This window comes from Prunus dulcis, chromosome 8 (assembly GCF_902201215.1).
Source record: "Prunus dulcis chromosome 8, ALMONDv2, whole genome shotgun sequence".
Lineage (NCBI taxonomy): Eukaryota > Viridiplantae > Streptophyta > Magnoliopsida > Rosales > Rosaceae > Prunus > Prunus dulcis.
The window spans coordinates 670,131-683,670 of NC_047657.1; the positions used below are offsets into that span (position 1 = coordinate 670,131).

General features: G+C 39.9%; 1 protein-coding gene and 1 long non-coding RNA gene across 3 annotated transcripts; one reads left to right on the forward strand and one right to left on the reverse strand.

Annotated features, from left to right (window-relative positions):
- Positions 1–333: 333 nt before the first annotated feature.
- On the reverse strand, positions 334–3,439 carry LOC117637383 (protein transport protein Sec61 subunit alpha-like). The gene is made up of 6 exons (XM_034372262.1): positions 2,936–3,439; positions 2,317–2,544; positions 1,822–2,176; positions 1,597–1,724; positions 1,310–1,445; positions 334–934 (listed from the first exon to the last, which is right to left on the reverse strand). Exons 1-6 carry the CDS (start codon positions 3,277–3,279, stop codon positions 695–697), a joined length of 1,431 nt encoding a protein of 476 aa, XP_034228153.1. The 5' UTR covers positions 3,280–3,439; the 3' UTR covers positions 334–694.
- Positions 3,440–3,577: 138 nt separating this feature from the next.
- LOC117637384 lies at positions 3,578–5,204 on the forward strand. 2 transcript variants are annotated; one of them, XR_004587176.1, is made up of 2 exons: positions 3,578–3,768; positions 4,736–5,204. It is a non-coding gene; the product is annotated as an uncharacterized LOC117637384 (long non-coding RNA). The 2 variants fall into 2 exon arrangements; XR_004587177.1 differs by lacking the exon at positions 3,578–3,768 and adding an exon at positions 4,440–4,525.
- Positions 5,205–13,540: the final 8,336 nt, after the last annotated feature.

A 13,540-nucleotide genomic window follows, 5' to 3' on the forward strand; every position in this document is an offset into this window, starting at 1 on the left:
ACGTATTTTAACAGATGGGGTGTTGTTTTATTCAATAGCGACGTTTTTGTCATCCTTCCAGAGATTGTTGACAAACATTTGGTCAGGCGAGAAGACAAGTTCTTCATGGAATTGTAGCAATTAATTGCATTTGTTTTGTGAATTTTCATATCCCGGTAAGATATAATATCCAGCCAATAATGCTAGACTTGATGAGGTCTTTTTATTTATCAAATAATGTGTCAAATTGCCAACATACGTCATTCTCATACAGAGCAGTGCGCCAAATAGATCTCAATTCATATATGGTGGTTCTTGTTTAAGTCGGAAAAAGGCAAAGTCATTTGTGTAACAGAAACAACATGCTAGTACAAGGGAATTTCTAAGAGTCGAACATGAGCAAAATTCAGTCAGTACCTTCTCAAAGGTGTCCTTAAACATTTCAGACAAGTAAATTATAAAGATCCTTACCATAGGACCTGATAGTGTTACATAGATCCAACGATACTTGACAATGGAACATGGTAGCGGCGGAAATGCAAAAGGGAAAAGATCACATATAACACTATGTTTAGAGGTTTATTGCTTTTGTATTTTCTTCAAAGGAGTGATAAGAGACTAGCCTAATATCTTGAACTTCGCTGTTAAAACCTACTTACATCTCTCAGCACACCAAAATTGTCAGGGAGACCAAACATTACTGGCAACAAATTGCCTAGAAACCAAAGAAACCAAGCTCACTGGCTCTCTCTTTCTCAAATGTCTCGAAGTACTGATAGATGATTGTGACTGCAAGCAGAATTCCTGTTCCTGAACCAATTGCACCCATGAAATCGGCCAACACTGTCAGAGCACCAATGCACATGCCTCCAAAGGCGGCAGCTGTGGGAATGTATCGGTTCAACTCTTTTTGCAAGTTTGATTCACGATGACCAGGCATCACCATTTGTTGTTCCTGCAAATTAGAAAGGGAGATGTAATTTAGCATGATGCATAGCTGTGTGTATATTACGCAATGCTGCTGATTTAAGAATAGTCAAATGCAGTCCTCAAAGGGGCATTGGTATGCCCTGGCCCTAGGATGGGGTAGCCTCCCCTCCCCCTAAACTTTTCTTCATAAAAAATATATAAATAAAAATAGTCAAATGCACTATTTATATAAATTGTGCATTTGGTAGGAATATAATTTGAGCGGGATGGGTCTGATCTGGCCACTAAACTCAAGACCATAAGGTCAAACAAATCGTAAGATATGAGAATACAATGGGTAGGAGCCACACTAACCCCCTCATTTGCAACAAAAGAGAATAGATAAACTATTTTAACTTACCTTGAGCTGCTTGGCAACATCTTTGGCAGAGGATCCAGAAACTTCAATCCATGTTTTTGAGAAAAGTGCACAGGCTGACAGCATGAACACAAGATAGAAGAGTGCATGGAAAGGATTGGCTGCCATATCAGCTAAGCTGCAAAACATTATAGCAACATATCAATTAAAGCAGCCATCAGCAAGAATAGAGAGGGAAGCACACATAATTATCAGGTTTACCAACAAAAATGCAAGCTTTATTAGGCACAGAACATAACATCTTCAAGAGGGAAAGTATTCTAATTTACCTTGAAGGGGCAGTGATATAATATGCAAGACCACCGACAGGAATGAATTGTCCACCCGAATATTCAGACTCCTTCCACTTACCCAAAAGATTCACAAGGAAATTTCCACTGTACCTCCTGTACAGCAACTGTACATAAAAATTTAAAAAGAAAAACAAATTGTTACACTGCACAGTAAAGAAACAGTCACAACCTGTCCATACAAACATAAAAAAACTCTAGTACCTGGGAGATGAAGTAGAGGTTGGACACAAGTGCAGACTGCAGAATGATTGGCATGTTGGAGGTGTAGAACAGCTTGATAGGATAGGAACCCTGCTGCCCACGAGCATTTTTTGATCTCACAGGCAGAACCACACGGAACCCTTGGAAGTAGATTACTATAAGGAAGATCAACACTGTCGCAAGCAGATTTGTAACATTTGGAAGATTCTGCCGGTAAAAGGCCTCTCGAAGAGCTCGAACCTTATCTGTTCGAGTTATCAGAAGATGGAACAGGGCAATAACGGCACCTTCAAATTCAGCTCCCCGCCCACTGTTGATAGTGGTGGGACTAAACGCCTTCCAGATAATGTTTTCACTGATAAAGAATTATATCACTTTTAAAGTACTCAAAATTTGGAAAATTTTGAACATGCTGAACTCGTAAACTATTGAGCTGTTATGCAAAAGATCCCACTGCTTGACATAACGAGGCAGAAGAAAGGATTACAAACTCACCAGATATTGGTGGCAATGAAAAGAGAAATTCCAGAGCCTAGACCATATCCCTTCTGAAGCAGTTCATCCAAACATATCACAATAATACCGGCAAAGCAGAGCTGAATGATAATGAGAATGGCATTTCCAACTCCAAGTTGCCCAACACTACCATACATGCCGGAGAGAACATACGCAACTGCCTCACCAATAGCTATCAGGATGCCCAATAACTTCTGTGCTCCATTCCTGGGACGAAAAACGGAAATCATCACGTAGAATACAAATAGCAAGATGCATAAGCAAGTTGCAAGTTGCAAACGAAAGAGAATACTAAATATTACCTTAGAAAAGAACTGAACAACAGAAATTTCCAAACAAAATAAGTTAACTAGAGACAAGTGATCACAATTAACATGTATAATTTTAGAAGGCAGTACAAAAATGGCTCTATAATAACCCAAAACTGAAAACACCATTTTTAATGTTTCCAGATTTCAAGCCCGTATTTTGAGACAGTTATGAAAACCCTTTTGGCTGCAATAGTATGCAAATTCAAGCATTCAAACGAATAGATCAAGAGTGATAAAACCAAATTAAAAATTAAATATAAAGGCCTAGAGATGGAGATTATACTTACAAAAGAGCACGATCTTCGCGTACATTGTTGTCGACTTCAATGATTTTAGAGCCAGCAAGGAGTTGCATGACGAGCCCAGATGTGACAATTGGAGTGATCCCAAGCTCCATGACAGTGCCTCGGTTGGAAGCGAGAATCACACGCATCCAATAGAAGGGATCTGCGCCAGTTGTGGAGTGAATGCCATACAGAGGGAGCTGGCTGCATACCAAGAAAATGAAGAGGGAGATGACGGTGTATATCACCTTCTCTCTGAAGGGGACTTTCCTGTCAGCGCTCTGCACTTCCGGCAAAAACGAAAGGAAGGGTCTCACCAGATGAAGAACTCGAAATCCACCTCCCATCTCGCTTCGTCAAAGCTAGAGACGGGCCAAAGCCAGATCTGGTCGGCGTGGCAGAGAGAGGAGAAGGATATGAAGAAATGGCGCAGAGATGGAAGAAGAGAGGTAACGGCGCAGAGAATAGAAGAAAATAGGTTTCACGCGAGTTTTAATTTTGTTCAAATTGAAAGGCAATAAATTTAATGTTTATACAAACGACACGGTCGTAATGTGTTAGTCCAGTGGTGTGGGCTTTTGAAGCGAAGCGTAAGTCAAGAGGGGGGTTGGGTTGGGTTCGAAACCCTTTGTGGATGGTCTTTCAAGCTCCTGTCTTCATTTTGCTTCAAGCTTCAGTTTTTAGTTTTAAATTCTATTTAAATTGAGAGAGTTAATCGCAAATAGGAAGGAAGGGGATAGATATGATGCTGAGGGCAAGAAGGCACAGCTCCTCTACAACCTTCAATTCAAACTTTGGATATCGAACAGGAACACAGAGATAAGAGGCACTTTCAAGTAAGCTTGGGGTTGAGGAGCAAAATAAGTTTAGGTTAGGTTAGGTTAGGTTAAATATATATAATTAAAGTTGTTGGTTCCACTTTCCAGTTAGGAAAGTTCTGTTAATTGCCTCCATCATATGCTATGATTTTCTCCCTTGATCTAGTCTTTATATGTTGATTCCTTCCTTTTGTAGCATTCTTTCTGTCTAAATTGGGTGTGTTTCTGTTTTTACCTCAATGAATGAATAAGATGAAGCATAATTTTCTATTACATTACCCTCTCTTGAATTAAGAAATCGAAAATTGCAAAGAATTCTTAAATTTATGGCAATGAATAATTTCAGTATTTGAATTTATGTATGTCGAACTTTGTAAATAACAAAAATTCCAGTGAAACGTGAATTCATACTCAATAAAAATTGCGAAATGACGCCTCTTTTGTTGGAAATTAAAATAGATAACTATAAAGAAACTCATTTCTAACAATAGAATCATAGAAATACCCTACATGAAATTGACTTCATAAACACACCCTACCTTACATTAAACAAACTTCATAAACACACCCTACTATTGCAAGCTGATCTTTTTTTCTTTTTCTTTTTTTTATACTTAATATACAGATTTTGTGATTTACCCTTAAGTATGAAATTCATATAAAAAAAAAAACTCAAAACTGGATTATTACTCACCTGATTTACCCTTTAGTGTGTTTAAGACCCTGGACCTTCATGTCGGGGTTCAAATCTCTGGGCTCCGTATGGATTTACAAGGTTTTGTATAGACAGTCAATATTATGCAGCTTAGATTCCCAACTTTTTGAATTGCATATTATAATCACTGGTTGGGTTGAAGATTAGATCAAATTAATAACAGCAAAAAAATCACACTCCATGTTCTGTCAATATCTTAAGCATCGAGTATATATAGATATATATATATATATATATCTCTCTCTCTCACCGGTTATTACTCAATTGCAGCCAGATATGGAGAAACCAAATGTATAATCCACGCCAATGCAGTGAGAGAGAAGAAGCCTCACGAAGCTCTCCGGTGCAGACGCGGACATATTTCATTGAAAAGCACAAAGCAACACAGCGCCAGAAGTAGAAGCCTTGATCTGATGAGTTGTTGCAGATGACAATGGATTTCTCGATAAAAATTAAAATGGACACTTTTCATTTCCCATTGTTTATGCTTAATTTTTGATTTTTCGATTAATTAAGCAACATTAATCTTATTTTATTTCTGTAATTTTTTGGGGTTGAGCAGAGATCTAGTTCTTTATCATTGGGTGAGTGGATCTGTGCGGCATTTACACTGTTTGGTTAAAAGGATTGGTTATTGATGAGATATAAATCTGTTGAGCTTCTTAAAGGCTCTCTTTTGGTTTATATAATTATGTGATTGTAAATTTGATAATAGATCAATGAAGGCCTTTCTTCTTCATGCAGATTGTTGATTCTTTCTTTTTCTATGTTTTTTTTTCCTGCAACAAACACAGTGCATTTTCCCTCTCATAAGATCCCTCTCTGTACCATTTGCCAATTATCCTTACCATTTGCCAGTTACCCTTCTCATAAGATCTCTCTCTGTAGTTGTGTAAGTTTGGATGTTGTTTTATTGGGTTGTAATCAGAGCTTGTGGAGAATTTAGTACTCACTACATCTTCTATGACATAGTGTTAACAATGTACTTCTATGGCATAGTATTAACAGTGTACGTAGAGGTATTTCCTTTTGCATTTGCGATTGTATGTGGTGAGACTATGGATAATTGGAGATGGTTTCTGCAAAGGATATCTGATGTCTTGCTAGGCCTTTTTGGGTTTTTTCTAATTTTTTGTATGAAATGGTATTAACAATGTACTTTTATGAAATAGTATTAACAATATACTTCTATGACATGGTATTAACAGTGTACGGAGGTTCGGTGGAGAAGGGTCTTAAGGACAGCTCCTTGATTTTTTGGTTTTTTTTTTTTTTTTTTTAAGTTTGGGTTTTTAAAAAAGATTGGGCTGGGCTTGTTTTGGGTCTTTTTTGAATTTAAGTTAATCAATGGTAGATATGTAATTTATAGGAGCTTCCACACTCATTTCTTATGTATTAAATAGTTTTTGGGTATGTTTTTAAAGTGCATTCCATGTGGTGTGTTTTTTTTACAATTTCAGCTACTATTTTGAGTATATTACTAAAACTCCCAAATCAAAATTAGGAATCTCGATCCCCGGTTTCCAAAATATTTTTTTTTTTTTGCGTATCATTTAATAAGTTCTGTGCTTAAGTTGCCAAACAATGGATTACATACATACTATTGGAAGTATTGGTGGATGGGTGGCTGCTAGCCGTGATTAGCTATTGGTGGTTGTCCCATTTACACGTTTGTTTCCCTTAATTTAGGGTGACTTGATCTTGTTACCTGTAATTAGAGTTTCCCTATAATTAGGGATTAAATCACGAAAATTAAGGTTGTGGCGTGTTGGCCAACAGCTCTTAGACTGGCCAATGGTTCTTAACCCGGCCAGTGGATATTAGCCTTCCCCAACTTATGCATATATACCTTTGTAATCTTGTAAAGAAGATATAATTAGAAAACATATTCTCCCCATCATTTTCCACACATACTTTTAACAATCCCCAGAAGAGGTTAAGGCAAATCCTCCATCATCCATCCAAACAAGATAAAGCTAATCTAGCAACAGCATGTGTGCTGCTCTATTTTGGCTAATATAGATAGGAAATCAATGAAAAAACAAGTTAACAAGATGATTTTGAACGGAGATACTCTGAAATTATTTCTCTCTCACATAGTCATACTCATACGTAGACTTAATGAAAGGACCCGCCCCGAATTTTCCCCAAAATTCGAGACGAACCCTTTAGAATTCCTGACATCACCCCGATGCCGGGCCCACTTACTAAAGACCGAGACTTTCTGCCGAAATTTCGGCAAAGTCTCCCCTATAAATTGGACATTTCCCCAAAATTTATACCTGCATAAAAACACAATTTATATTCCCAACTGGCAGCATGCACAATATAATTTCATGCAATACACACAAATGGCCTTCGACCTTCCAATAAATCTTAAACAACTACCCAACAAATCAAATACCCCTTTATGACTAATAATAGTCTGCGGCTGCACCTAACAACCTTAGGCTGCCTACGTCCCCTCACCGAGGGATCAAGCCACACGTAGTTCTTCCATACATCCCAGTTCCATACTTAGGCGATACCTCATTTCATCTCTCTGTAATTCACATAATCTCCCCATACGCCGGTACAACCAACGCCACGTATGGGGTCTGTCAACACGCCGGATAACCTACGCCACGTGCGACCATGCCATACTATCATAATATCTCCCCATACGCCGGTACAACCAACGCCACGTATGGGGTCTGTCTCAACGCCGGATAACCTACGCCACGTGAGACCTGAACATTATATCACAAATCTCCCCATACGCTGGTACAACCAACGCCACGTATGGGGTCTGTCCACAAGCCGGATAACCTACGCCACGTCCGACCTCAACACAAAATCTCACAATCTCCCCATACGCCGATACAACCAACGCCACGTATGGGGCCTGTCTCAACGCCGGATATCCTACGCCACGTGAGACCTGACTTTCACTTGGTGGTACTCGTAATGAATCCAAAATCCGGGGAGGTACTTAAGTTAGTGCGTATAGCACTCCAAACTGATATTCCAGACTCTTTTGCACCCTCGTACAAACATACATAATTTTAATTATATAAACAAATATTCTAATATTGCGTAAACCCCAACAATAGTCGAGCACCAGATAATCCACCTAGGAAGGTGAGATTACCCCGGTAGACTCACGGTCAACCAAGGGTCAAACTACCCTAACCCTGGTCAAACGGGCCCACGGGGACCACGACCTTCAAACTCCGATCCGAAAGTTCCTATGGGTTCTATAAGGTATAGGACACTTGTCCTGCAAGTTTGGTTCAGATCGGACGGTCGGATCGCTCACGATCGCACGATCTAACGGTAATATAAAATATAAACTTTAAATTATTAAATCGGAACATCCGGGGCTCCGATTCACAATCCGTGAATTCCTACACGATCCTAGAATTACCCAGATTAACATATATTAAATTGGGGACCATCCGACGGTCCCAACCTATCGAACCCGGATAACGCCCGATAGGCGATATCCGTTCGATAGTCAAACGACGTCCGAATTGAGATCCGCGAAATCCTACGCGCTCGTGACGGCACGAGGACCTCAAAACTGCCCAGAGACACGCCACCACCCTCACCCACGCGCCGCCACACACGCGGGCAGACCGGGTGTCCAAAGCGATTACGGTCCGTCCAAAAATCTTGAAACCGAGACTCCAAACTCCTACCCTAGGTAAAACACCCTATTTGGAGTCACTTTTGTTCTTGGACAACCCCCAAAAAGTGGCCGAAAATGGCTGATCACGGCGGCTGAAGTTCGGCCAAATTTCAATTCGAAATTCGAATTGTCTACGCTACAAATCGATCAATTCCTACCCAACCAGCAGCTAGAACATGCAGAGGGGATGAATTTCCATACCTTGATCGCCAGAAATGGCGGCCGGAGGAGGGAGATCGGAGCCGGCGAAGTTCCAGGCGAAAATCGCCATTTTCCGGCGGCTGGAGCGGCGGCCGATGTCCGGGGAGGGCTGGGTCGTGACGCCGAGGCCGAGCCGGTTCTTTTGGCACCGGTCCCGACCGCAGCCGCGGCCGGTGGCCGGAGATACGAGGAGAGAGAGAGAGAGAGAGCCGACGGGAGAGAGAGAGAAGTCGCGAGAGAGAGAGAGAGAGAGAGAGAGAGAGAGAAAACCAGATTTTTATAAAATATCCCATTTCGAAATATTTACGATTGTGCCACTGGGTTTCTTTTGACCATATCTCTCTCGTTACAACTCCGATTCGAGCCCACTACGTGTCTATGAACTCGTCTCAGCACGACCTATCCAAAAATACAAGTCACGGTCCCAAACTCTGTCCGGTTAAAAATATGACTAAAATACCCTTAAATAATTAAAAAATTAAATAAGGGTTAAATTTGGAAAAATTCGGGGTCGGGGTGTTACACTTGAGAAGGCTTTTCTAGCCCACCTAGTTTGACAAAAGAACAAAAAAATAATAATGATGAAAGGCTTTCAGGACATCTTTTTGGTCTTGATGAGTAGGACAACAGGTGCAAGTGGAAATAGGTAACCCAATGCATGAAAAGAGAATAAAGAAACCATTGACTGATGCCCATTTTCTTACCCTGTTGTGTCCTTTCATGGTCTAAGTGTTCCCACGTACCCCTCCATTTTCTTTCTTAAACCTTGTCCACTTATCTCACTGGGTTTGCTATTAGAGCTCATTGACAGAGGAGAGAGTCCTGTTCTTCACAGAATTGAAGCAAATCATTGCATTTCTTTTATGAGCTTTCCTATCCCATCAGATCAGATCTATCCAAGACTTGGTATGTTTTTGTTCATCGGTTTAGATTCATGGTCCAAGAATTTTACTCTGTAATTGATAAAGCATGCAATTCAAGTTAAGTTAGGATTTGCATAAAATAAAACTGCTCCATTTTGCACATGTTGATTGCTTATATATGCACCATTTTCATATTTTGTTTTGATCTTAAAACATATGCATGTATGTGAGAGCAATACTTTGGAAATTCTGTCAATTAGGGTTGCGTAAGAGGTGAATCCATATGGACTCAGCTCCAACAGCTCTCTTGGTTGGCAAAATTATGGACATTCTCGAGAACGAAGCATACTCCATAGCCGCTGTCCGTGATGAAGTTGATGAGATTAAGCTGTTGGAATAAAAAAAATCACAAAATTGGAACGTGGGGGGAAGTTTGGAAAAAGGTGGGGGGAAGTTTGGAAAAAGGTGGGGGTCTAAACCAATGAAAATGTTTAAGTGGGTTGAGTGGCTCCTATTTTTGGGGGAGTTGGTTATTCAATTTTTAATATAAATATTCTGCATTAAAGAGAAATAAAAAAAAAAGAAGAGAAAGAGGACAGAAAAGAAGGAGAAGACGACAGAAGAAGAAAATTGTTGCAGAAGGAAAATTGCAGGAGCACAAATACAAGAGGAGACATTTTCACAGGTAGATGGATCCTGTCAATTAATTCTTGTTGGGTGGCAACCCTAAAATCATTCTCTTGGATGATGAATCCATATTGGGTGGCAACCCTTAAATGATGAACAACAAATCCATGAGAGGATTTCTGTTTAACAAAGTTCTGCCGAGCAAAAGAAAATCCTTTGAAATGGATACAAAATATTGGATACAAAATCCATCATGGGTGTGTAACCCTCAATCAAATACCCTGAATGGTATATCCATTTTTGGGCATAAAACTCATTCAGTGAGTCCTCAAGAGCACAAATCCAATTTGGGTACATAAAAATCAGCAAATAAAAATCAGCTGTGTGCACAAAAAAAAGAGGAACAAAGCTTGAAAAGAGAGGCCACGTTTGTACAGTGGGAATCAAGCCACTCGTAGTTCAAAGATTCATGATGAATAAATGATTCATCACAAAACGAAGAATTTGAATGGGTTTGATTGAGGAGTTTGAGTGAATTTAGCTGATTAAACCAGGGATTCGATATGGAAATATATTTGGGATGGTTGCATCTAGATTGAATCTCTAGATTGCCTACGTACCCTTTTAAAGGGATCAAACCAACGTAGTTCGAAATTTGGAAATCAACGGGTAAGTGTGGCCCACTAATTGAGAATTTCTGTTTGAGAGACTTGGACTTAATCTCATTAGAGTTTTCATGGGTAGATGACCCATGGAAAATTGGATGGTTTTGTACCACTTTCGTTGTTGTCAATGTCCAAGAAAAATAATGAGTAATTTTAATTATGCCATTAATTTTTCCTAAACATTGACAATTGCGTTTGGGAAAGTTTTTTTTTTGGCAAAATTTGGTTAAAATAAACCAGATATTTAAATTTGATTGCGGTTGCGTCTATTGGGATGTTAGACTGCCTACGTACCCTTGACGGGATCAAACCGACGTAGTTCCAAGATTCATGATGAATAAATGACTCATCACAAAACGAAGAATTTGAATGGGTTTGATTGAGGAGTTTGAGTGAATTTAGTTGAATAAACCAGGGATTCGATATGAAAATATGTTTGGGATGGTTGCATCTAGATTGAATCTCTAGATTGCCTACGTACCCTTTTAAAGGGATCAAACCAACGTAGTTCGAAATTTTAGAAATTAATGGGTAATTATTTGGGCTTCTGAGAGTCAATGGATAATTATTCTCTGACAGCCCATGAGCATAGAGCCCCAAAAAAAACTTTGGCCCAGCAGGCGACTAGTTATCCAACTCTTCTCAGAGTTTGTTTCCAAGTAAAATCAGACCTTGCAATCTCATCTTTATCTGGAATACTTGTGCTCAGTTCGAATTAAAAGCAAACACTGTTACTGTTCAGTCTTTAAAAAAAATACACGAAGTCACAATGTGTATACAGCCTTTGCAAACAAAAAGAGAGAGCCAGAAAAAGAAAACTGCTGCAATACATCAAAAGGTTTCAGATTCTTTTTGTCCTTTTCCTCTTTTTTTCTCTGCAAACCCATGGTCCTTGTTCCCTTTGTTTTGCTTTTCTTCCAACTCAGCCACTCTCTTCTTTTTTTTTCTTCTTTGAATTTCTTCTTTCTTTTGAAACTAAGTGGCTGACGCCACTTTCCTTTTTTTTTTACTCTTCTTCCGTTTGTTTTCTTTTCAGTGGAAGCCTTCTCCCTTTTCTTTTGTTACTGCCATACATAACACCAAGCCAATTCCTCTCCTCTCTTTTTTAGCTCTTTTTTTTTTTTGCTTTTGGTTTGCTGCGCAACCAGATGAAGAATTCAAAGGATAGACTGTACAAACGTGGCCTCTCTTTTCAAGCTTTGTTCCTTTTTTTTTGTGCACACAGCTGATTTTTATTTGCTGATTTTTATGTACCCAAATTGGATTTGTGCTCTTGAGAACTCACTGAATGAGTTTTATGCCCAAAAATGGATATACCATTCAGGGTATTTGATTGAGGGTTACACACCCATGATGGATTTTGTATCCAATATTTTGTAAGAAGAATACACACAACTGTTGCAAGAGTACCGAGACGTATTTGCATGGAGTTATCAAGACATGCCAGGGTTAGACCCAAACGTTGCAGTTCACAAACTTGGGATACCTAATGAGGCTCGATGGGTAAAGCAAGCGCCACGCCGTTTTCGGCCAGAGCTAACAATCCAAATAGAAGTTGAGATTGACAAGCTTATTGCTGCCGGTTTTATTCGAGAAGTCCAATATCCCACTTGGTTGTCCAATATTGTTCCAGTCCTTAAAAAAAAGAATGGGGCACTGCGTATATGCGTGGACTATAGAGATGTCAATGACGCATGCCCAAAAGATGAGTTTCCGCTCCCAATCACAGAATTATTGGTGGATGCAACAACCGGTTTTGGTGCTCTATCGTTCATGGATGGATTCTCAGGGTACAACCAAATAAAAATGGCTCCAGAGGATCAAGAAAAAACTGCCTTCCGCACTCCAAAAGGAATATATTGCTACACCGTAATGCCTTTTGGGTTGAAAAATGCTGGGGCAACTTACCAAAGAGCTATGACAACAATTTTCAATGACATGCTTCACAATTCTATTGAGTGTTATGTTGATGATTTGGTGGTTAAAACCAGGAAAAGGGAACATCATTTGAGTGACTTAAAACGGGAAGTTCGTCAAGAAGTTCGATCAGACCGTCGGAGTGACAATGATTTTCCAGCACATTACCCTCTTCTAGCGAGGTATAGTCAGATTGAAGCCAAATATGTCAGCTCTAATCAAGCTAGAATCATCTTCAGGAGTGAGTTTATGGTTTATCGTCCTAGTGTCTTCCTTGCACAAGAAGATTGCATTCTTTTAGACACAGAGAGCCTTGCGGACGATGCCTTTGAATTCTTGGTTTGTATGCGCTCTGCACTGTTTCCTGTAAGGTTAGGTGGCGATCTTTGGTTGGAGCCTTACTATCCAAATAGATTTGCTCGCCAGTTTGGCTTTGATCAAGGAGTTCCGGAGAACAAACTTTTATTTAGTGTATGTGAGAGGCAGCGATGTGGGATTGAGAAGTTGGCGAGAGCCCAAGCAGTCCTTCTGCGTAAAGATACCACAGCGCGTTTCTATATTCCGTGCTCCACCCGCATTGGGGAATGCTCTTGGTGGTATTGTAGATGGTGGATGACTGCATGTGCACCTTATATGGGCTTTTCTGTGTCAAAAATTTTCTCAGTGGTAAACAGGCATGTCCCAAGGAGGGACCACGTCTTTGTGACTAATAATTTGAAAAGTATTTCGACCGGCATGAGCAAAAGCGGCTTTAATTCATCTTCACCTCTTCGTGGTGCTTCTTCGAGCAGAGGACACAAAAAGAGAATTCACAATGCTAAAGGGGAACATTTCTCAGGGGTTAATCACGTGATGCACCAATCCCAAAGGATTAATCGAGACTCACACCACAAACGGGCGCGACATGCAGATCACAACAAGGTTGAGGATGGAAGCTCTAGCCATGTTCTTGATGAAGAGAGTTCTAATCTGGTGCAGGGGGAAATGAGATTTGACGACATCCCTTTTCCTCGCGAAATGGAGCCTATTAACGTGGATAACCCAGCCTTTGAAGTCATTTCTTCAGGTGAAGAGGAAAATATTCATCATGAGAGTGCTAACTCCAGCGTGGGTGGTAGTGGGTCAGACTTCC